The sequence below is a fragment of the Calonectris borealis genome, chromosome 6 (assembly GCF_964195595.1).
Source record: "Calonectris borealis chromosome 6, bCalBor7.hap1.2, whole genome shotgun sequence".
Classification (NCBI taxonomy): Eukaryota; Metazoa; Chordata; class Aves; order Procellariiformes; family Procellariidae; genus Calonectris; species Calonectris borealis.
In genome coordinates, this window is record NC_134317.1 from 43,385,946 (window position 1) to 43,410,383 (window position 24,438).

Below are 24,438 nucleotides of genomic sequence, written 5' to 3' on the forward strand. Positions count from 1 at the left end.
TTCCACTGATTCCTCTACAGACTTCAAAGCCTCACAGTTTGGCATTTGGACTGGTTTGAATTAAAGCTCAGTTCTCCACTGTGAGTTTCCAAGTTCATGGTGAAAATGCCTGCTGCTTCTGGAGTTCATTATGGCCAATTTTCTTATCTTTTCTTCATCTTAGGTTTGATCCCCAGCAAATGCAACGTGGCATTCGATGGGGTGGAATAACAAGGTGCTGCCTTGAAGGCATGCATTGTCTCAAGGGGCTAACACAAGAAAAGAAGGAAAAAAAAAAGGATATATGACCCATTCCCTTCACTTTCTAACTCTCGGGGGACTATAAATTGCAAACTTCAAAGCGTTATTTTACATTAAAATCAATAGAAAGATTCGGGGGGGGGAAAATGTTTTTCAAAGAAGCTGGTTAAGATTTAAAAAGGTCACTTGATAATGTATTATCATGACCAAACTTGGCATAAGATTAAAAAAAAGCTTCCAATTTAACTTATTGACTGAAGGTGTGCACATGGGGCAGACTATGGGAGGTGCTACCTAGGAGGATGAGTCACAACGTCCCAAAACCCCGGCAAAATAAGGGCTGTGACTGGCTCCAAAATATCTTCCCCAAATAGCTGCAGTCTCTGGGCAAAAAGACACCAGTGCCTATTAAGGAATGGCTGGCAAAGATCTTGCTCTGCAGACTGAGCAATTTTCCAGGAGCCTTGAAACTCAATTAATATTTAATAGCAAGTATGTCACTCCATCGCGAGCTACAGGTTCTCTTTATAATGAAGAGATCAGTCTTGTTGACTGCTGAGATAAACAGACTTCCACTTTGGACGAAAGTGCTGCTTTCCTGTAACAGGAATAAAACATCGAGACAAATGACAGTTATTTGACTAGATGTTATTTTAAATTGTATACATTCTTTGAAGGCTTTTTCATGGCAGGCTGAAGAGCTCTTTTTGCTCAGTATAATGGAATACAAATACGCGCGCAGGGAAGAACAGAAAATAACACTCCCAGATCTAATGCTGTTCCATGAAGGCGATATTCTATCTGCCTGTCACCAGAAATTCGCATCCCATGTTTTGGCAAGTATGTGTCTCCCTGAATTTATGTGGGGTGGTGGCCAGAAGTGCACTAAATCTGGTTTGAGGACAGAAAACCACTTCAACCCATAATTGTTAAAAAATATGCCAGTTGGAGAGGATGGACCCACAGCATGGGGGAGGTAAGGGGTGGAACAGGACAGTCTCTAAGAAAAATAAAGCCTATATATCTGGCAGGCCAGAGAATTATATTCGTTCTCCTGGAAAGAGTATCAGAAAGGAAAGTGTGGTCTCACACTGGCCTCTATTCACTACTGCATTACTTACAAGTTCTCCTCTACCCAGAGATCCGCCTTCGTTTCATCTTGTTATTCTGTTGCTTCCATAGTTAATTTTAATACCTTCCTTTTCCCATTCTCTGCAGCTCTGGGAGGCAAATGCATCACTCCAGGCTTGCAGCAAGTCCCCAAAACGCCAATAATGTACAATCGCCCTGTTGGGGTATTTTGCCCATTAGCTGCTCAGAGCAGCAAGATGATGTTCAACCTGAACTCTTGCAGTCCTCCCGTAGTGACACTGCTCAGAGAGACCACAACCTGGGTGTGCATGACCGTAGATCAGATAACGTGTGTTTTGTTTCATGCATCTCTTCTGATGATGCTGATATGAGGAGGAAAGTAAGGACGAGACCAAACTATTCCCTGCAGATACCTCCCTGTGATCCTCAGGTATCATATGCTTCTGCGAGCAGCACTATAAGACCAGCAGGACACGAACAAGTGAGTCAACAAACGGCTTCATTCCCTGCTCCATTTGGAGACTCAAATGATGCCAGTTTTTTGGAGCACGCTTGAATATACTTGTACAACCCAGCACAGTGGTTTATATCTGGCTTTACTATTACTGCTAATCAAGCAGGATATGCCAGCAACACATTAATTCAACTCCACAGCTTTGCTTACCTTCATTCACACTCTGACAGTGAGTGATGAGTAACACTTATTTAAGAGATGGTTGTATTTTTATTCATAACACACAACACGCTGCTTCTGAGGAGAAACCAGAACCCAGTAAGAAAAGCACAAACCCAACAGTTCAGTCGTTTCAACTTCCATTTGGTTGGAACAGGCGTATTCGATATCTTGGGTGAATAATAATAAAATCTAAAGCTTATCAAAACAAGACCACATCCCTTTGCTAGGTACATTTGGGAGTGAACTGTGGTGTGAATCATGAGCAGAGCTCTTGCAGGGGAGGGACTGCATCGCCAACTCGCCCCAAAGTCGGGTACCATCGTCTGCAGCGCAGTCATGATGTCTCAAGCCTTGGGGCAGCTGCACTCCCAAGTTTCAACTCATGATGACTTGTTAAGAAGTTTTTCTCGGTTCTTCTCCCCATCCGGGTGGGTTTGCCCACAGAAATACTCACCCCAAAGAGGTAAAGATTTTTAGCCGAAACCAGAAGAGCTTATTTGTATCAGTTGACATTTTACATTCATGCATCAATCAGTGCTGAGCAGCGCGTATGTCAATCCCCTAATGTCACAGGCACACTTCTTATGGCCAGAAATATCCCGTTTACTTAATTCAGCTGTATTTTTATTATGGTACTCAAAAAGTAACTGCAACTAGATGTAAATCTTGTATTTCTAAACTTAGCAAGAGAGAAACTCAAGATTAAGGAGCACTGCACGAGGAAAAAGAAACCCAGTTTATGTGAAAAATATGTTCGTAAGAGGAAAACTTCAATATTACCTGAAAGCAGTTAAGTATTCTGTGTCTCCCATCGGTGGATCAAGGCCACCAGTAAAGGCCATGTTAACATTGAAACCAACTCCTGCTCCTGTGCCAACCTGAAAAAGGGAGATGGTACTCTTCATTACACATACGGGAACAGCGAACTCTGGCAAGATATTTCTGCTGTCGTAATGTTCTTCCAGTTGAATACGGATTTTGATTCAATAACTTGGTGGTAGGTTAATTTTCCCTCTAAAACAACCTGATCCCCAAAACAAGAGTGAAAATAAAGCTCCTCCATGCTCTGATCTTTATGGCAGCTGTGGACCAGCAGTATTTGACTGCTGCTCACCCAAAAAACACCTCATCATCAGCTGGATTCTCTTCCTCTTTTGCAGGAGAGTGTGTTACCTTTCCTTAATTTGTTTTCAGCTTTATTCAGAAGCATATTTTATATTTCATTACAGCTGCAACTGGGGGAGAAAACCCACAGTTTTAATCAGAGCGAGCTCCCCCTCTGCTGGGGAAAAATATGATTCACAGAGAAGAGATTTCGGCTGCGTGAGGGACACGTGGGTGGTAAATGTAAGTACACCCCCATCCTTGCATGTACTGCAAACGTCCCTGTCTGCACTGACTGCAAATATCTGAGAAAGGGGAAAACGGAAAAATAAACCAGGGGTTTCCAGTAATTCGTTTGCCAAGAAGCAAGGCCATGCCTTCCCCATCCATATGGAAACCCAAAGAGCCTGCGTTCAGTCCCTTCGTCAAGCAGGGACCTCACAGCTGCCTGAGCGCAGTGGTCGTGAGCGCGGGCTGCGGGTCCCTGGGGACAGCAAGGGAGCCGGGCAGTATCTGCTGCCACCGGCAGCTCTGCACAGGGCTCTGAGCTCCTACACACACCCTTTGTTTATTGTGTTTTTTTTAGGTCTCTGCATATGAAAAAAAAAAAATTTGAAAATTAATGTGTTATACAATACACAGCCAGATAATTCAGGCTAGATAAAGTTGCGGGGCTTTTATTGCACATTCCTCCTTGTATCGGCGCAAATACTGCCGGTAGAAACACACAGAGGGTTCATTCATCCACGGTGGGTTATTTACCCATCTGTGGCTTTAATTGAATTTATTTTGTATTCTTTGTTTTATTCGGTCTGGAATGACACATCTAAAAATTACTATAAATGGTAAATACGGAGCGGATGGTGTAGTCTAATGTTTCCTTACAATAGTAGATATTTTGTAAGCCAGATTACTAGATTATTAAAAGGTCAGCAAAAAAGTAGGTCTGCGACCTTTTCATATCCTGAAGCAGAAATTAAGTCTGATGCAAAGGGCTGCTGTTTATTCACTACAACAGTAGCGCACAAACAGGGCAATGAAGCAGTATCACATTACATTTAAGTTTCTTTAGAAACCGAAATGGCAACATCGATGTTTGATGAACAGGAAAATGTAAAATTGACAGGGTAAGAACTCTAGGAGTTTTCAGATGTTATCTGGAGTGCCTCAGAGTAGACAAAACTAAGTATTTCATATAATTTCCCTTTGATAAATCACTCTGGAAAGATAATATTTCCTGCCAATCTAGAGGGAAAGGAAGGATGCAATAGATGTAGGAGCATCCATCCAGAGTTTAGGGAGAAAGGGCTCCCACCTCCGTTGGCCTGGCCCTCCTGCAGGAGGCTCCGAGGCCACCACCAGGAACCAGTGGATTTGGTCCAGCAGCATCAGTGACTGATGCTCAAATCCCACCGTCGGGGCCGTGCGATGTGAACGCAGCAGTGGCGGTGAGCGATGCCTCGGCAGGGCCCAGAGAAGCGGGGGATGGATGGGCTCCAAGGCTGTGCCAGGAAATTCGAGTGCCAGTGGCACAGCCATGGACGATCTGTTCCTCCTGCATCTAAGAAACAACTTATGCCTGTAGGGGGGAAATCTTGAAAAGTACACGGAGCGCTGGGACAGCTGGCAAAGGGCTCCTCTGGAAAAGGTTCTCCGTAAGGGCCGGAGAGCCTTATTGCATTGACTCGTTTTCTGCTCATTAGCCAAGGCACGCGCTTTCCTGCCAGCTCGTGGGGCAGAACACAACGCCCATGGCTGTCAGGACTTGGATGAGAAGGCACCAAACGCACAAACCCGGGTGGCGCGTTCCCAAAGGGGCACTAACAAGCACGAGCTTGGGAGTGGTGGCAAGAGCTTCTCTCCAAGCCTTGCCTGGCAGAGGCTCCTCGAGATTTTGCTGGGCGCCTGAATCACAGCCCCGAGCAGGTCCTATCAGACACGGACGGATGCTATGCCGATCCACGCTCTTACCTCGTCGGGAGCACCACTGCCTGGAAAGAAGTTCCCATCATCATAGCGATGTAGTGAAATATAAAGAACATTAGGATCATTGTAGAAAGCTTGCTGAGTACCATTCCCGTGGTGAACATCCTTCAGGGACAGAGATTGCATTATATGAGGGAGGTTAGTACTTTAGTAAAAATGCAGATTAAAGCCATCAACCTGGGATTCGGAGGGGTTTTCTTTGCTGTTGTGCTTTGTTTTCTGCACTTCTCTGATCTAGCTGAAGCAGTTTATCGCAAATAAGGTAACCTGCTTTGCACAGCTGGCTTCAGCTTACTCTCCTTGTTTAACACACGGGATAAATGGGGGTAAACACAATCTCAAACGTATATCAAAACTGAGGACAGGATCAATTTACTTGGATGGAGAGAACTGGATTCATACCCAATCTTGGGGGATGGAGAGACTCTATTAGTTACCCCAAATTTGCACCATTAATGGGTCTGTGGGGTGACCACTGATACTAGTGCCCAGCAAAGTTTTGCTGGGCCCAACAAGGTTAAATGACACAAACCCATTACCCAGATCCCCTATGGCATTGCTACTTGGTGCAGAAACGCAAGACGGGTATTCAAAAGGCCCCTTTCTGACATGAAACACAGTTGGTAGAAAGGGAGGGAAAGGATGTCCAGTAGGTCAAAAAGACAGATAAATGCATTTTAACTTGTGGGCCTAACCCATGGGAGATTTGCAGCAATCTAATCAAAACTCTTGGCTGATACCCAGCAACTCAAATGCCTTCACAGCCACATAAATATATTTTTAAATCTATAAAAATCAATCAGGCACATTTTTAAATTTATACATCGCTATAGCAAAATCCTGAACAGGCTCTTTCTCAAATCCGCTGCACTGTCGGCAGAGTATTTCACTGTCGTGTTCCAATTTAGAGATCGCTTTTGACTGCCTGCCCACTCGCACGGAGGCTGCGCTGGCCCAGAGGCAGGACACTGAGACCATCCAGACCGACGGTCAAGCCGTGCCAGACAACCCATCCCTCTCAGTAACCGGTCCTCACATCTTGAAAAGAACCTAACACTTAAGGTCAAAAACCTTCAGGAGAAAAAAACCAAAACTCAGCACGGTTTGCAGTTACCCATCCTTGAGACTGTGTTATGGGCTTGTTTTAGAAAGCAACTACTTCTTAATTACAATTTTATTCTGAAAACTAAGGACCCTTTAAGAAATATTTATTTTATTCAAAACACTTTAATGAAAAAAAAAAAAACCCACGAAACTTTAAAAAACAAATTTTGGCTTGCAGACCACAGGCAACTTTTTTTTCACTGACTTACAAAGCCCGGGTTGCCCTTACCAGAAAAAAAAACCCAGAAAAATTTCCAACTGCTTTCCTGAAGGGTAAGAACTGGCATTTACTCACCCAGTCCACTATAAGGATTTTGCTAATGTTCAGTCTTTGCTGGAGCAGCTTGGCTGCGATTGCCACAGAGTTAAAATAGCAGAAACCCCTGGAGGTGATGAGAGGGCGAGAAAAGAGGAAAAGGAGAGGTGTTAATTATAGGTTTCCTTCGTCCCAATGCATCTGTCATCTAGATATAACACAGTAGGAAGAAATTTCTTCTGCTTTCGCTCTTCTTTCCTCCCTGGAAGATGCACGTGTGCTCAATTAGAAACACGAAATAGCCACACAGCAGGAGGTATCTCACAATCTCTCTGGAAACGGGGAACGTTTCACACTTGCCCAAACCCCCTGCAATGAGATGCCGCTCGGTGCCAGCTGCCGACGGGACCTCCAGCGCTGCGTGTGAGGGAAGGGGACAGGAGCGGATGAGGAGAGGACGCAGCGAGGGGGAAAGGAAGGGAAAGGAGCCAGGGCCGGAGCACTACGGTGCATTGGCTGGGAGGGAGCAGACATGCTCAAGAGAGGCCTCAAAACGCTGGGTCGAGGGGAACTCAACAGCAAACACTCATCTGCTGTTGACTAACCTCATTGACCAACCTGATCTCCTTCTATGACAAGGTGACCTGCTTAGTGGATGAGGGACAGGCTGTGGATGTGGTCTACCTGGACTTCAGTAAAGCCTTTGACACCGTCTCCCACAGCATTCTCCTAGAGAAGCTGGTGGCTCACAGCTTAGACAGGTAGACTCTTCGCTGGGTCAAAAACTGGCTGGACGGCCGAGCCCAGAGAGTTGTGGTCAACGGAGTTAAATCCAGTTGGCGGCCAGTCACGAGCGGTGTTCCCCAGGGCTCAGTACTGGGGCCGGTCCTGTTCAATATCTTTATCAATGATCTGGATGAGGGGATCGAGTGCTCCCTCAGTAAGTTTGCAGACGACACCAAGTTGGGCGGGAGTGTTGATCTGCTGGAGGGTAGGAAGGCTCTGCAGAGGGACCTGGACAGGCTGGATCGATGGGCCGAGGCCAACTGTATGGGGTTCAACAAGGTCAAGTGCCGGGTCCTGCACTTCGGCCACAACAACCCCAGGCAACGCTACAGGCTTGGGGAAGAGGGGCTGGAAAGCTGCCCGGAGGAAAAGGACCTGGGGGTGCTGATTGACAGCCGGCTGAACATGAGCCGGCAGTGTGCCCAGGTGGCCAAGAAGGCCAACGGCATCCTGGCCTGTATCAGAAATAGCGTGGCCAGCAGGAGTAGGGAGGTGATCGTGCCCCTGTACTCGGCACTGGTGAGGCCGCACCTTGAATCCTGTGTTCAGTTTTGGGCCCCTCACTACAAGAAGGACATGGAGGTGCTGGACCGTGTCCAGAGGAGGGCAACGAAGCTGGTGAAGGGCCTGGAGCACAAGTCTTATGAGGAGCGGCTGAGGGAACTGGGGTTGTTTAGCCTGGAGAAGAGGAGGCTGAGGGGAGACCTCATCGCGCTCTACAACTACCTGAAAGGAGGTTTTAGTGAGGTGGGGGTCAGTCTCTTTTCCCAAGTAACAAGCGATAGGACGAGAGGAAACAGCCTCAAGTTGCACCTGGGGAGGTTTAGATTGGACATTAGGAAAAATTTGTTCACCAAAAGGGTTGTCAAGCCTTGGAACAGGCTGCCCAGGGAAGTGGTTGAGTCACCATCCCTGGAGGTATTTAAAAGACGTGTAGATGTGGCGCTTAGGGACATGGTTTAGTGGTGGACTTGGCAGTGCTAGGTTAACAGTTGGACTTGATGATCTTAAAGGTCTTTTCCAACCTAAACGATTCTATGATTCTATGATTCAATCTCTCACCAAAAAGTGCTGAAGCACCCAAGACACGAAACTTCAGCACACATTAAGCCAGATACACAAAGCCAACGTGATTTATGCACAGATCTGAAAACAGCCCGACGGCAAAACCCCTGCTATATTAAACACATGCAAGATGCCCGACTTCAGCTTTTGCTTTGCGAAGCCTTCCCACTCTGACACTCTCCTAATTCAGTGTTGTGACCCCAGGACACAGTTATGTTTGCTATTACTACTATTAGTTGCTTAGCCTTGCTTTCCTCACATTGGACGAGCCATCAACAATCAATTTAAAACAATTCACAAGAGTAAAGCAAATAAAAACATCAGTGCTTTTTCAAAGCATGACTGTAATGCTGATTCTCGCTAAAAAATAAAAATACCCACCCAAAACCACCAAGCAGGATCTCGCCCTCTTCCAGAGAATTACCAGGAGCTTTGAATACAATACTCTCTTGCATATCAATAAGCAAGAAATTCTGCAATATGAAACTAGAACTACCTTTCTAATTTCCAGCTGCTGATCACACAACAGACAAACACTGAAGCAAACTGGTAAAGCACATACGCATACTTACATGGGTGTGCTCTCTTCTGCGTGGTGACCTGGAGGCCGAACAACAGCAAATCCATTCTACACACAAAAAATAAGAAAATGAAGAAGTGAGACAAAAAGGAAGGTTTATTGCACAAAGACAGATGCAGAGGTTGCAACCAGAAGCGTTAATTCTGCTTTAGAACTATGTAGTTGTTCTCGATGGTTTTCTCACAAGATCATAGCAGTGGATGACGCTCTTCCTCGTTTTGGAGTGGGGGAAAAAGTCCGCATGAATTTTATGGAATCTGGTTGGTACAGCATTTCCTTCCATTCAGGGGAAAAAAAAAAAATATTCTGCATGAGGTCACTGAAACAGCAAATGGGCTGGCCAGCTGAAGGCAACGGCAAGACCCTCAGATAACACTGGAATAGTGATTTCATTTGCTGCTCTGGTTTCTTTCTTCCTTTTAATCAGTGCGTAAGAACATTCATCAGGAGTCTGTTGTTCACTTGCTGATATCCTCAAAGATTTTTATGACTAAAGCCAGATGGTGCCATTAAAATGAAGCTAACTGGACCTCCTGCATAACACAGCCCTGAGCAGAGTCCTGTACAGAGCCTATATCAAAGCCAAGTGTTATTTTCATACCAACCTTCAGTTCTCCTGTGGCTACTTTGAAAACGAGCTCAATGACACAGCCCACGGCCAGGCGAGCGGCGCCGGACGAGTGAACTTCATTCCAAATTGTGTCGCTGTCAACCTAACGGAGACACACAGGAACCACGTTTAGGAGCAACGAGGACAGCCAGGAAAGTGAGACCCACGTTTTTATAAAGAAGTTATTCATACGAATTAAATGCATAAATGTCTTATATGCATTAAATTTAAATGCATTAATTTTAAATGCATTAAATTGCAGAACTCATCTTGGTAGTACCAGGACTGGGACCCCACTGATGACTGTAACGTCACCACTACCGAGTGTCCATCCAACCAAACGACACTCAAGAGAGGACCATTTGCAACAACAGCTCTGCAATGCTAAAGGGTCAGTGCTGTAACAGAGGAGCAAATTCAGCATCTCAAGCACTGTAAATTTGCAGGTGTCTCCTACCAATACTTCTACCAACACCACGATATCAGTATTTCTTTTTAATTGCTGGAGGAAACTGTTTCCAGATGAAATAAAAAGTCTTACAAAATCATTCAATGATTCTATAAAATTAAAAAAAAAAACAAAACAAAACAACAAACCCACCCACAATAAAGAAGGATGTTCAATAATGGACATTTAAAAGACACCTGCCCAGGACTGCCAGGGTAAGGTTACGCTGACAGCAGCTTCCCTGGGGAACCGTAAGATCAACCCTGCCTCATCAAAGCTAACAACAGACCTTCCACATCTAGCTGCTGACTGGAGACATTTACTTCAACGCTAAATATCTGACAGGACCAACATCCTCTACATTTTCCCTCTGAAAATGTGCCAATAGGCCAAAGGCAAGGCAAGGCATTCTGCAGACATCCCCGTGTCGTTATTATACGAGATCACGTCCTAATTTAAACAAAAAGCGAATGTGTTTTACCACATTCATCCCAAAAACCGTACAAAGACAAGATTAGTTTGCGGACATGCGATGAAATGCCTGTTCTTTTTTTTTTTACTGCCATTCAGCCGCGACTCTGCGGAGAGCGGAGGGGGAAGGACGGCTCCCAGGGGGCTGTTTCCAGGCCAAAGCTCTGGATCTTCTCCGCTGCACCCCCGGCTGTCTTGCACGCAGCGATGAAAGCCAAGCTTGTTTGCTTCTTGCCAGTCACAGCCTTTGCAAAAGCCAGACTGCTGGGACTGTCCCATGTCAGGACAGCTTGGCTGGCCGGGAACATCATAGGATAATTATAACATTTCTCTATGTGAAGGATCACCAGCTATTTTTCACATATTACTCTATGTTGAGCGTATTTATGGAAACAATGGCAAAGGAGAAGGAAAGAAAAAGATTATTTGTTTTGTCTGGCATCCAGTCTGCTCACTGAGCTGCGGGGAGATGCAAGTCGCCCCACAGGAGACTGATCCACCTCCTTTCATGGCTGTCCTAAAGCCAGTGGAAATCGTTCCAGGCCTGTTATCAGGGACGGCTTCTGGCAGCATCTGCCTGGAGGATGGTTTTGAAGTCAGAGGAAACCAAGAAAGCATTTGGAGAATACCAAAAAGCCATCTCTGTGCAGTAATGCTGCCAATACGTGCGCTGTCTCACACTCTGGGGAAAGCCACTGCATCGGTGGAAAAGCCCTACAGTGACTATTTGTGGCATGAGGGCTCCCCAGGGCCCCCATAAATTTGGGCAGTAACATGAGAACAGAAGTACGATGGGGTCCGAGTTATGCACGACACCTCCAGGAGTCCTGGATCAGTACTGCACACGTGCAGGAGATGGGACTGATCTGAGCACATCCCTCCAAAAGCCCCTAGTAAGGTGGGAAGAAGACCAAGCTGCTTCTCCTCCCTACTGACCAGCGCATTAGTACTCTGCAAGGGTCTGTCTTGGGGCTCCTCAGCAGCAGTCCTGTAAAAACATTATGGGATGGTCAACCTGCTTTGCAATCAGGATGACACTGCTACGTTCCCTCGGGGGATCCAGCAGTCTTCATTCTCAGATCCTCTCCCCGCAGTATCTGTGAGTGGGAGACACTCCTGGTTTATACAACAGAGAACATCTACTTGCCTTTTGCTCAGAGCGACCGCCTCAGTGCCCTCGGTCTCACTGCTCAAGTGAGACAGAGCTGCACCATGCAGTCTGGGCTGAGCATAGCTAATCCATCTTTGAGCATATCTAACCCATCTTTCTTGGTCTTGAAAGACAATGCTGAAGGACACCAGTAGCTAAGAGCTTCCCTCTCTGCCCAGCCACAGCAAGTACCAGGCCACTTCCATGGATGCAGAATTTCAGAGGGCCACCTTCATTCACCGTGAGGCATCAGAGGAATGGAAATACAAAAAACCAAAATTCAGATGTCCTAAACATAGCTTTACCTAAGAGACCAACAGACCCTCGGATCTCCTCAGACGTCTGTTTGTGCCAGCCTTCCCCATAAAGCACGCAGAAGTCACCAGTGCCTGAGCAAAGCACCATCACGTTCAGGCCCTTTGATGCCTGCAGAAACCAGTCTCGTGTTGGCAGCATTTCAAGAACGAGGAAGGCAAGACAGAGTGGTTTTAAAGAGTTATTATTTCTGCAGAAAGAAATTAAGTACTTAGAAAAGAGTATTCCACCTGTGATTTAGAAGCCAATTTCAAGGACTGCCATGCCCCCACACTCAGCTCCCCAGCAGGAGGAGGACTGGATCCAGAGATGTCTGCTGCCACCCGCAAGCTGTCCACTGCCTCATCCCACACGTAAACATCTCCAAGATAAGGATTTAACACCCAGCCACCTTCCCTGGAACGGATGTCTGGAGACCGCTGGGCCCTACTCCAAGGCAGCACTTCATCATCTGTGTGACTGTAAGTGTTTGAACAGTCCCACTGAAGCCATCAGTGCTCTGCAGCAGGGGGGCGTAGACTCTGCCATGGTGGAAAATGTTATTAACGTGGCCCTGAGCTGGACTGCTCTCCAGCTCTGAAGCTGCTGCTGTTTGGTGCACGGGCTGCTGTTGACCCCTCCATCATTCCTGAATTCTGAAGTTCATTACAGGGGAGACGCTATTTGGCTTTCCCTGCCTATGAGCTCTTTGATGTAGCTGCCATCACAGGAGTTGTTGCTGGGACAGCACATCAAGCCTTACCATCTGGAAGGACTTTACAGAAAGAGGAAGCATATTTCTTGCCTTTTGTTGATCCAACAGCGTATATTTCTCTTTTTTCTCCCGAGCTGGAGGATGCAACTGCGTCAGAGATACTGAGTCTTCCACATCTGCTGCTGTTGGATGAGGAGCGGTTGTCCTGGTCAGCACACTCGTCCTCTTGAGAATAATATTAATGCCTTGCTCATTCCAATAAAGAAGCTGCCATTTCTGCTAGGTGAGCCTGTAGGAGAGGGCTCCTTTAGAGGTGGGGAGAGGGACTTCAGCGCCTGGGACCTGCTGCAGGCTCTTAACCTTCACAGCACGTACCGTTATTAGAAAATGATGAGGGAACACAGAAGAGGAAGGGTCAACAGTCTGACGCAGGCTCTCTTCTACGAAGAATGTCTAAGATATTTCAGGGTGAAACCTGAAAGAGTTTTTCTTCCTTATAACTTGAAGTCTTTATTAACATACACAATGAGGTTCCTACTCGCACTGTATACTGTGCTGTATACTAACGAGCAGCCATTTAAAAATGAAATGAGGTGGGTTTTACAAGAAGTTTCATTATTCTAATATTTTCTTTAGCTGAATAGCTATGCAAGTAAGAAATTAAGCATAGGGATATGGTAGATAGGTAGAGACAAACTGCACAGCAGCTCCAGCCTCTGCAAAGAGAAGGGGAATGAAGGAGTTCTGCTCGTCCCTCATCACTGCTCATCATCACGCTTAGGCGACAGCAGCACACACGGTCTGTGCTGCCAGCGAGTCGTCTTTACCTAACCGCGTTTCCTACTGCTCTAAAGCACCGATTAAATAACCGTGCTCACATTTTGTTCTTCTAAGACTTGCTAATTAGTCTCTTCTCATTTACATTCCACAGAAGTCCTTTTCGTTGTCTCTGCTCTGCGATAATGTACTTCGCTTGCACAGGTAAAGATTTTTATACACTCTAATCAAGACCTTACAACCAAAAATAGAGTAACATATTCTGGAAGAGATCAAAAACATTAAGAACATTTTTTTAAAGCGCTAGATCTTTAGATATTTTTAGAATGTGCATAGAAAAAGAAAATACTACACACGAAAGAAAACAAAGTTATTAGCTATCGTAAGATCAAGTCTTTGAGTGTTCTGAAGAATTTGGATGTAAGTATGCTGGAACTATTTTGCAGATTTTCAAAGCTCAAACTCCTTTCTCCAAAATCTTCTTCTAATTATCCTGGATTAGGTAATGCTCTGGTGCATGTAAGACATACATTAAGAAAAGAGTGTGTGCTGCAGAGAAGTGAAGGTAACGTCCTAAGTAAAAATACCGCATACTGCACTTGCGGATGCTGCTAAAGATCAGCAGGAATAAATTACTGTTGTTTAAATCAGAGCTCACATCTGTTGATATAAGTGCTTCTGTGCTTTCTTCCTTTCCCGCTATGATCAGATGTCTGCAGATGGGAAGAGGTTTGTTAGCATCAGCTACAGCGATGTGAAGGCTTCCTCATATAAAACAAACCAACGAGGAAAAAAAATCCACAAGAGTTTCCAAGCACCGGGGAACAAATTTACCCTTTTCTCATTGATTTTGAGACACTGTGACTTAGTTTTTAAAGAGAGAGATCAAAAGGCGTTATGTGATGAAGCGATTTGCTCTAAACTTTTTCCTGCTCCTTCACTCTTTAACTTTGTCTCGCTTGCTGCTAAGAACAACTCATGGTTGCCCAAGCTCCAGACTTCATCCTTCATCCTGGCACTTAACAGCTCTTCATGGGCTTCTCCCCCATAAACTGCCTACATCACCTTTCAGATCCATCTATTCTTTTAATCTACATAACATCCCCTACAGAAGAGAACTGCGTTTAATTGTTTGCAGAAAAAGAACTTGGTTTCAAGCTTTCCAGCCCATAATTTCATCTGACACCCACAGCTCCTGAATGATAAGGAACAGCAATCATTCAGCTTTTACCTGCTTGCAGACCAGTCCTCCTCCTGCCCACAAGCATTATTTTGCATCCAACACTGAATTTCATGTGCTACTTTACTATTTAGTTTCTCATTATCGTGACACCATCCGTACGCCTTGGCAGGCAGCTTTCGCTTTGGTGACTCCAAATACATTTAATACCATCAGCAAAGGACACTTGCTTATGCCCCATCCCCTGCATTGCAACATTTCCGTGAACACACAGGTTTCTTGGGGATTGTAATTCCGACCGCTACTTCCTATCTTCTAACCAGTGATAAATCCAAAAAGGGACCAGTCCCACCTTATTCTACTAATTATTAAAAACTTCTTTCCTTTTTTCTTTATGGCATCATGTTTGCCCCCTGGAAAGCATTTGGCAGACCAGTATCAAGCTCTCCAGGGAAAATCCTCCTTACGAAGCAGTCAGCCAACTGGAAAGCTGCCTAGCATTGTGGTGAGCTGAATGCAAAGACCCATGAAGCATCCCCTGGACTGCACTTATCATTAAGTGACAAAGCCACAGAAAACAAAACCTCTGCTGAAATAAACCCCTTCTCCTTCAAACGTGGGCTACAAACCATTGGTAGTCAAGATGATATCCTACAGGTGCTCTGATCATCACATGCACCTGATGTTCCTTCATCATCAGGAAAATATTTACCAGTATGAACTGACTGAAGCCCCCACAAACTTCTTACAGCACCAGGGCTGCCTCTCCACAACCTTCTCAACTTGTAAGAAAAAGATAAAACAGAGACTGATTACTGCTCAGCGATGAGTAATGTTCTGCCAACCTGGCAATCTTGAACAAGGGAGAGTCTAAATAAAAATCCATCACTCAAAAAAGCTATATGGCCACCTTGCAGCCTGAAAAGCCAAGCAACTGCAAAAAAACACCCCTTAAGCTCTCATGCTAGAACAATCTGAAATAATTTCGTTATACCATAACAAGCACTCAATCTCCCAGCAGTTTTCACATGCCGAAACTGCTCAGATTTACATTACACCTCCTCTTGCATGAAAATTCTTCATAACTGATGTTTTACCCTAGGCTCTGATTTTTTAAAATCTTTTTTTTTTCTGATTTCCTAGAGAAAAAAAAAAATTACATGCATCTCAAAAATGTCTTGTCATTCTCTTTGGTGCAGAAAATAATTTGGTTTTCATCTGCTACTGAAAGGCGTGCTCTGTGGCCCCAGCTAAGATCCCACTATAGGGCTTCTTCCAAGCGTTTCCCATAGCAAATCAAATCAAGAGCAACTTGTCTCACAGAACTGGCACGCTAACAAAGACGACAGTTTTCCCTCCACTTCTTCAATAAACATACCACGCGGCTAAGCCAGCTTTCTTGACAAATCTCACTTCAAAAGACAGTAGAAAGCGAGGCTGAAAGGACCTCGCGAGATCACCGTATGTCTCTCCTACCCCGAAGGAGATGGTCTACGCTTAATCCTACCGAGAGCACGTACAAGTGCAAAGCACTTAATATGCTATAGCTAATCGTTCTGTACTGTGCCCTCATTTTCCCTGCAAATATATGGCTGGGGTGTATACACTAATTAGAAATGCATCCCAAAAGCAGTGAAGACCGTGTTTTCCTGCATCGGCCACGAAAGCAGCAGAAGACCACAAATATCCCAAGGTAACTGGGATCCCAAGGTATCCCAAGGTAACTGGGGAAGGAATATCAAACAAAACAACAGAAATCCATTTTTATGAAAAATCTGACTATCACATAGTTGGTTACTAGTAAATTACTGTTTTTTAAAAAGCTTTTCCTGGAAAATATCTGTTGGGATTGCTAAAACACTGTACAAAAGTCAGAAAATGTTTTATTTAATCTTTAAGGGTCTGTGGAAACAACCGACCAGCAAGTTAACTGCAAACGCTATCTTTATTACGAGCGTATCGATAATACCAGCACTGTGGCGTTTCCTGCCTTGATTTAGGATTTAATGCAAGACTTCTGGGACCACGCTAGGCTCAGGCACTGTCTCTACTTGTTACCATTCAGTCTTCATTTGCAAATGATAATTTTTGCTTTGAATGGCATGCCTGACTGGAGGGCAGAGTAAATCCAAGCCTTTTAAACTCTAGCCAAAAATTTGCCATGAATTAGGAGACTGCAGCATATTTACAATACAAAATAAAATATCTCTACGAGTGCTCAGCGGTGGCGGTATGAATAAACGCCGATTATTCTTTTTTTTTTTTTTTTGACGGGATAATTTTCAAAGCAGCGATTTTGCAAAGACTCAGGAAGAAAACAATTTTGTTTCATTTCCATAACAGAATCCAGACCTCTAAATTCAACCTCACGAGCTACAATTATGCATAAGAACTACCACTGTGAATTTTCAAACACAATGCCTTTTATTGTCTCTTCTCATTCTTCTCCCTTCCTGTTCTCCGAGATTTTCTGTACTGTCACCCTCCACAGAAAGTTTAGAGCAGAAAGTCTGACTTGAAAGGAAAACTTTCAAGTTTCCAGGCTTCAAAGGAAAATAACAATGCAAACCTTCAACACAAGGTATTTGAATGGTATTTGGTATTTTTTTCAGCCTTATGGGAACAAACAACAGCAAGAAAAAAGTCTTTTTATTACATGGAATCTTGACAGATGAAAACTAATGTTCAGCTCTTCTGTGATGGATGGAGGGGTATTTTAGTCACCTCCTTCAGAATTTACGCGTGATTGTCCCAGAGCTCGAGAAATGAAAGATGCCAAATACCGAAGGCTGCAATTCCCTCGTGCTGCGTAACCTGCGATACATTTCATTCAAGGACAGTAATGTAGCCCAGACGCAAATACAGCAACTTACTATTTACAGGAACTTCCCAAATATTGTCCTCCAACATCACTATTTCAGTAATATGTTTTCCACCTGCACTAGGAGGCAAGCAGCTCTGAAGTACAAATACTGAAGATGAAACACCTAGGCAGCACCAGCAGCATGAAAAGCACATCTTGCTTTCTACGTAGAAAGCATTTTTGGATTCAAGGGTTGCTTTCAAATGTAGTAACCTCTAAGCCATTAAACATCACTGCCTGGGAAATGAAGTTTCTCCTCCTAAAAGCCAGAGACGAAACATGCCTATGAATGTCACACACACTTCGGCGCTCCAAAATAGTTTAAAAATCTTCACGCTGCTTTTGAAGAAAGGCACGTGAGGCTGTCACTGCAACCCCGCACCCCAGGCAGACCCTGTTTATGGGTAACATCTGGTTGCAATTACCCACTTGATGGAATGCAAAGCAACAATTTTTGTTACCAATGGGACTGGGAGAACAAACAGGACATTATTTACACATTAAAGAGAGTACTCACCCCGACACCACCGCAAGGAAGCCTGACAAACATTGATGTTAGAGAACCTGTAAGAAAAAAAACGTACTCAGTAAGTCAAAAAGTCAAAGTTCACCAGATTTTGGTCCAATTTTATGGCAATGCTGCAAACTTTCTGAACACAGTAACAGAATGGGGTTTTCTTGCAATTTTCAGAAAACACACAGCCAAGCCTGTTACATTACAACGCATACATACACAATACACACACTTGGGCTTGTTCAAAAGCCTTTCCAATATAAAAGCCTTCTATAAATCACTTATTTTTATGCAAGGTTTGTGGGCTGTCCTACATTTTAAGCAGTCATGTTGACTATAAATGATTGAGATGCTACCAACAACTGCTTAGCATGTCTTCTCAGACGAACATTTTAACCCCTTTCAGCTGAAGGAGAATAGGAAATCATAAAAACACCCTAATTATCAGTCATCTGCACAGCTACTAGAAGACTTTGGAGCGCATGAGCTTCATAAAAGACAAAGACAAAAAATAAACCGGTGGTGAGCAAACAGAACATGTGTTTTGACTGAAAGAGCAAACCCAACATTAAGAACTTGAAAAAAAATGGAGAAAACCATCTGTAGGGGTAATTTTGCATCTGTAAGAATTGTAACATCACTTTCTGGGCTTTCATATGAGCAAATTATCCTCCATTCAAAATTCTGCAGGTTTATAAACTATATACTGAAAAAAGAACATGCTGTCTCATATCCATCACCACCCTACGTGCATGACTTGTACATGCGTCTGCGCACTGCAGGCAAACAGGGAGAAGGAAATCTGTGCATGCAGGCATTGTAAAAGATCTGGAGTACATTGCCTGAGATTCATTTGCTTGAGACCTATTTAAAGTTAATGAAAGCTAACGGTGAAATAAACTGCATTGAGGTTTTTTTCCCCCACCAAACCAGGTTCTTGTTCTGGTTATGTCTATACTGAAAGAATAAAGTCCCTTAAATGCCAACTACCAGCTTTGTAGAGCGTGAATTAGCCATGACGGCAGACAGACATTACTGAGGACCACGCTGGTGTCAAACGCATCGCAGACACATACGTTAACCCTGTGACTGAAAGCGGAGTTAATGCATCTGTATTATTAATCTGAGTGCACAGCCAGATTCACTCTTTGATTAGATCCACATGAAAGTTCTTAGATCATCCTGCCTCGGACCTCCTGTCACATCTTTCACTGCTAATCCACCCATTATTTCGATATTTATCTTCTTGACAACAATTTATGATTGCTCTCCACAAATTAAAAGCAGCCTTATTTGCCTAAGTTTAAACTTGTTCAACAGGTTCCAAAGCTTTACACTGTCAAATGAGAGATGGATTCCTATTTTTCATCCTCAGACTTTCAAGGGCTTTAGCAACACTTCCAGGGGTGGAGTTGTGCAACCTGCCTTGAAGGCCACCACCCTCAAACCCGCCTGATAGAACACAGCAAAGCAGATCTTTGTGATGCTCAGAGTTCTCTGGGGAACGTAACTTCAACATCAGTGGTGGGCTTTCGTCGCAAGTCTCTTCTCCTACATGTGTAAAGAAGGGCACTCTTTGAGAAAGGAGTAAGACTCAGAATTAACGAGCTACAGGACAACCGCAGAAGTAAAAGTAACCAGCAGAGCCACATCGACGCCCGCTTACAATTCTGAAAAACCTGAACTATTTAGCCCCTTCCCGCTTTCTCCTAAAGAACTGCCAGATGAAGGGACATCCCCCTTATCATTTGCAGAAGCTTAAAAAGAAACATCCCGTGTTTTCATCCCCCAGCTTTATGAGCTCTTCCTTTCAGGCTGAGGTTTCTCATGCTTTTTCTTCCTCATACACATATCAAAGGCAAAGAGTTTACACGGAGTCAGCCACCCCATCCCAGTCGTACACGTCAAGACACTTAGGTCTAACAAACTCACATTTGCATATGTGAGCCTCACACAAAGCTTCGCTCTCAGACTTCAAACCTGCCACACACTTACCCTCTAACATATTTAAATGAACCCCACAAAGCTGTTTTGTAAATTTAAAAGCCTTTTCAACTCTCAACAGGAGAGGATGGCTGAAGAAGGGGCTCCTTACAGGCTTGCTCACCTCCATACACAAATGCGCACACCGAGGTTTTCCCAACGCACCAGTGGCTGTTGCCCTTGCTCAGGTCCAGCACTGTGGAAGCCATGAAGTTAAACTGATTTTAGGGCCACCATCGCCCTTCCTGCCCTGCTCCCAAAGGAGAACTTCTCCCTGGATGCTATGCAGACATCCCAGCCAGGCTCACTCCTCTTGTCATTTTGGCTCACCGTGCTGTCCCTCTGGACCCCCAGCTGTCAAGCCATCAACTTATTTTCTCCTGCCTGGTGGGATGACTGGCAGCCATGCTGAATGGTGAAGCTGTTTGCTCTTCCTTCAAGCTCGGTGCTTGGCACGAGTGTCAGTGCCAGCTGTGGCTCATGCCCAGCTCCACGTGCAACGGGAGGACAGCTGGGCAGTGGGAAGAGGCAGTCCACTACTGTCCGGGCAAAGATGGTCATGCAAGCTGGCAGAGAGTTGCAGTGCTAGTAGCTCAAGGCTAAAAAGGTGCCAAGTGGGTTTAGGAAACAAGGTCTAAGCTCAGCTAAGAGCTACTGGAAAGCCGTTCCCACTGGAGATCCTGGGGACCTGACCTCCTGCTTACGGCTGCAGCCTCAGAAAGTTAAAAAAAAGCTACTTGGCAGCGTTTTGGGGGATGGCTAGAGCCCCAGGTGTAGCCCCAACCAAGCTCCACTCTAACATCCACAAACAGGTTAGTCTTAGAACTGATTTGCCGTGAATATTGCTCCTTGACAACTTGGTCGTCTTTGCAAATACACCCAAATAGGTAACGTTTTGTACTGAAATACCCTCAGATATTAGAATTGTTTCTCTTCACTAAAGGGATAAACTTAATCTCTACAGAAAAGACATGGGGGAACACAGCAAAACTACAGAAGTACTCACAGGTGGTGCAAGAGTTTCTCCTCCCTCAGGTTCTCTAAACAAACCACTAGGAACAGTTCAGCAAAACCTGGGTATCCCCAAATCCCATACTAACCAAATAAACTGTCTGTATCTCCAAATGTATCTATGGAACTATTGATACAGATTGTGCAAGAGTCAGAGGGAACGGAAAAGTATCTCAAGAGCATCTGACATTTGAATGAGCAGGCAACACGCAGTGTTATCACAGTCTACTCGAAAAACGACTCTTGCAAGGGTTATCTCCTAAAGGAGAAGGGTTAGGGTGACCCACTGCCCCGCTCAGCCCCCCCATGCAGATGATGACCACTGCCAGAGGCAGGGTGCTAACCCTGCCTGCTCCAGCCTGGTGAAGCCAATGGGTCAGATGCTGGAGGACTGCCTGGATCCCACCGCAGCACACGGTCACGACTCGTGTCCTCACACACCTTCAGCACTACGGGTCAAGAATTTGCAGAGAAATCAGTCAGCGTGAAGGTGGTGCAACTGCAAATGAGGAGCCTTCTCAGACCTACCGGGGAAGATTTACACAGTTTCTTTGGACAGGTGGATACGCCTTACGCAAGGCGAGAGTTTTACGCTACCAAGGATATGACATCATACATTCTTTAAACTGTACATACTAATTGCGCTATCATTCAGCCAGAGGTGTCTACTTTTCACTTCTCTGGGTTTTAAAGAGGTGGTAAGTTAGCTATAAATACAGTGCTAATTGCATGTTTAAACAACTGGCTAATAGCTTTCCTCTTTGGGGATCTAATGTACATACTGAATATGTTGCAAAATCTTTCCAGCTCTTTTGCTGCGACTACTACATCATGCAGGCCATCAAGTTAATCCTCTTTTTATATCATCCGAAGTGAGGCTAATCCCAAAATAAACTTTCTCAACTTCTAGGTTCCAGAACTGTCTTTTCGCTGATCCCCACGTGAGAACTTCCCAGACTGCCCCTCCAGCCTATCACCTACTGCTGCAAAAAGGCACAAAGTAAAGGGAGATGATGATGTCTCCATGGAGGTAACATGCTAAAATCAATGTGGTTTGGTTGCTCTTGTGGGGGTTGGATATCTGAACAACCACGCCCTAGATTTTCTGCAGGGAAAATGCCTATATTTTACCGCAGATGCAGCCCTGTTTCAGGAAGATCCAGTCTCCAGTGAAAGGGATAAACAATCTTACTCCAAATTAAACAAATGTAAGACTATCTAAAAGGTCCCCACATCTTTCTTGTAGATTATCCATACAAAACTGACAGCTATTTGTTGATGTCTATGCAGCTGGTTGGTGCTGCAGATCCAGGTTCTTAGTAGGGTGTTCCAGTTCCTACCTAGCAATGGATAACTTTCTAACAGAGAAGAGCGTCCAAGGACAAAATAGACTCTGAATTATCCTTCCTCCTCAGAGGGTCCTTCTAAGTTTTGAAGACATCAAAGAAAGGAAGTTTTAGCTACCTAGGGATACGGGATCTACCTGAAGAAAGGGAAATGTAACTTGTACTGCTCTCAAGCAGACATTGAACGGAGGTGGGAAGAATCCTCTTGGGAACTACTCAGAGCTGAGGATGAAGGGAGCCCCACCTTTCATACTGGTACTGCTAAGTGTTTGCCAGAGTCAGGGCTGACAACAGTAGCGGGAGTGCTGGAGGTCAGGATGGGGACCCCCCCCCACCGGGAACGATACCTAGAAGTTTCTTGCTGTCCAGTTTCTGCCTGTTCAGAGGGTTTGTGCCGTACAGCAGCGTGTGGGCTTCCGAGTGAACTGTCTGCAGCTCTTCTAGAGTTGCTTTTCTTCCACGAATGCACTAAAACAGGAAAGAAAAGGAGTGGTGAAATCACTGATTAACTGCTTAACTCTCATTAAAGAACTTTTCTTTTTCCTTAGCAAATCATAAAGACAGTGAGCAAAAAACTAAAACGGGTTCTTATGTGAAAAAATTCATCGTAAAACAGATTCTGGTTTAATCTCTTATTCAAAATACTAGCTTGACATATAAAGTTATCTTTAGATTTTTTTGTGTTTTAAAAATACTACTGCAGAGGATTTGCTAAATTACACAGGTATTGCTCGACTATTGAATATTCAGGATTTCAGTTATAAGCCATTATAAAGTGATTCACTGTTGAAAATGCATCCCCCCCAAACCACCCCCGACACATCCCCTCCACAATTATTAAGCTAACCTAAAAAGATCTCCCAAAACACTGCTTTCCAAACTGAACCTTCGAGTAATTAAGAGTCAGTTACAAACTTTCTGCTCTAAAACTCATCTCAGAAATCCCACGAGATTATACGGTTGAAAATTGTTTTCTGATCTGATGATGCATGTTGAGCTGGAAGTGCTGTACCAAATAGGCTCACCCCTGCTTTTGTTGCCAGCTGAAACCCAGAAGGGCGGATGCACGCTGAAGTCAAACCCCTGGCTTCACCGAAGATCATGGCGAAGCTTTCACTGATTTCAGCAGGACCCAACTTCACTTCACATTTTCCAAATTGGGGATCCTTTCCCCTTTTTTGTCATGGGGTCCAGCAGACCTTTGGGGCTCATCTTTTGTTGCCACCACCCATTTGCGATGGAAAATATGTTTGTAAGAACAAAGTGCTACTTAGAGATGCTAAATCTCGGGCATACAAGGACCATGCCGTGGCCTCTTGCACAGGAACGAGTGCTCCCCAGCAGGCAGATGACGCCGGGGGGATATCAGGCATACCAGAGAAGGCAGCCAACTCCTGGCAGCGGAAAAAACACCTCACCTTTTTAACCGGGAGCTTGCGACTGCCTCCAAAGTGCTGTCAGGGGAAATATGCTGCGAGTGGAGAAAGTGCTGAGGTGGGGGGTGAGTCGAGAGGTGGCCATGAGAGAGGGGAAGGAATTATTTAGAAATGAGGATTGCTTTGTTCAGAAACGAAGCTCCTCTCCAAAACAACAACAAAAAAAATTAGTATTTTATATGGCTTAGAATTACTTCACGATTTTTTGTCATGATTTGGACTAAAACACTTTAAAAGGAATTGTCATTTTGGAGGGGGTTATTTCCTACAGAAGAAACGACAGGATTATTCCTCTTGTAGAGGTCCCAGGGTCACCCAAAACACGAGCCTCAGCAATGAGCATCCCGCTGCGCAGCCCCCGCAGGAACACATGCGCCTCCTGCACAGCCTTCACCACGGCTTTGTCAAAGCCAGTTGCTTTTTTAAGACTTCCACGTTCCTGGAGAAGCAGAGTTTCTAATGAGGACAAAAAAAAAAAAAAAATGGATAGCTTAAAGGAAAAAAAGGGGGGAAAAGAGAAATCACACTCCTAAAAAGAATAGACTTTCAAATGGAAAACTTGTTCTGAAGAGGTCAAACTGTGCCACTCGCTCCCAAGAGCTGCTGCCGCTCAGAAACCACTGCCATGTGCCGCTTTTACTTTGCAGGAGAGTGCTAGAGACAAGATGCTTCAAAGGCATCGGCACTTCCAGCCAAGCAGTGCCTGATTTCGCACCGCGCCGCCGACTCGGGCTGCAGCCTGGCCCAGCCA

The 24,438-nt window shown here is 44.7% G+C and overlaps 1 protein-coding gene across 10 annotated transcripts in view; it reads right to left on the reverse strand.

The window, feature by feature from the left end:
- The window catches only part of HDAC4 (histone deacetylase 4), a 257,588-nt gene that overhangs the window by 18,614 nt on the left and 214,536 nt on the right, over positions 1-24,438 (reverse strand). For all 10 annotated transcript variants that reach the window (XM_075153823.1, XM_075153822.1, XM_075153820.1 and 7 more), the window contains 7 exons: positions 22,599-22,719; positions 17,915-17,961; positions 9,495-9,602; positions 8,882-8,937; positions 6,498-6,585; positions 5,084-5,203; positions 2,789-2,886 (listed from right to left, as the gene is read on the reverse strand). In XM_075153823.1, coding sequence (XP_075009924.1) covers positions 2,789-2,886; positions 5,084-5,203; positions 6,498-6,585; positions 8,882-8,937; positions 9,495-9,602; positions 17,915-17,961; positions 22,599-22,719 — 638 coding nt within the window. The remainder of the gene's footprint in view (positions 1-2,788; positions 2,887-5,083; positions 5,204-6,497; positions 6,586-8,881; positions 8,938-9,494; positions 9,603-17,914; positions 17,962-22,598; positions 22,720-24,438) is intronic.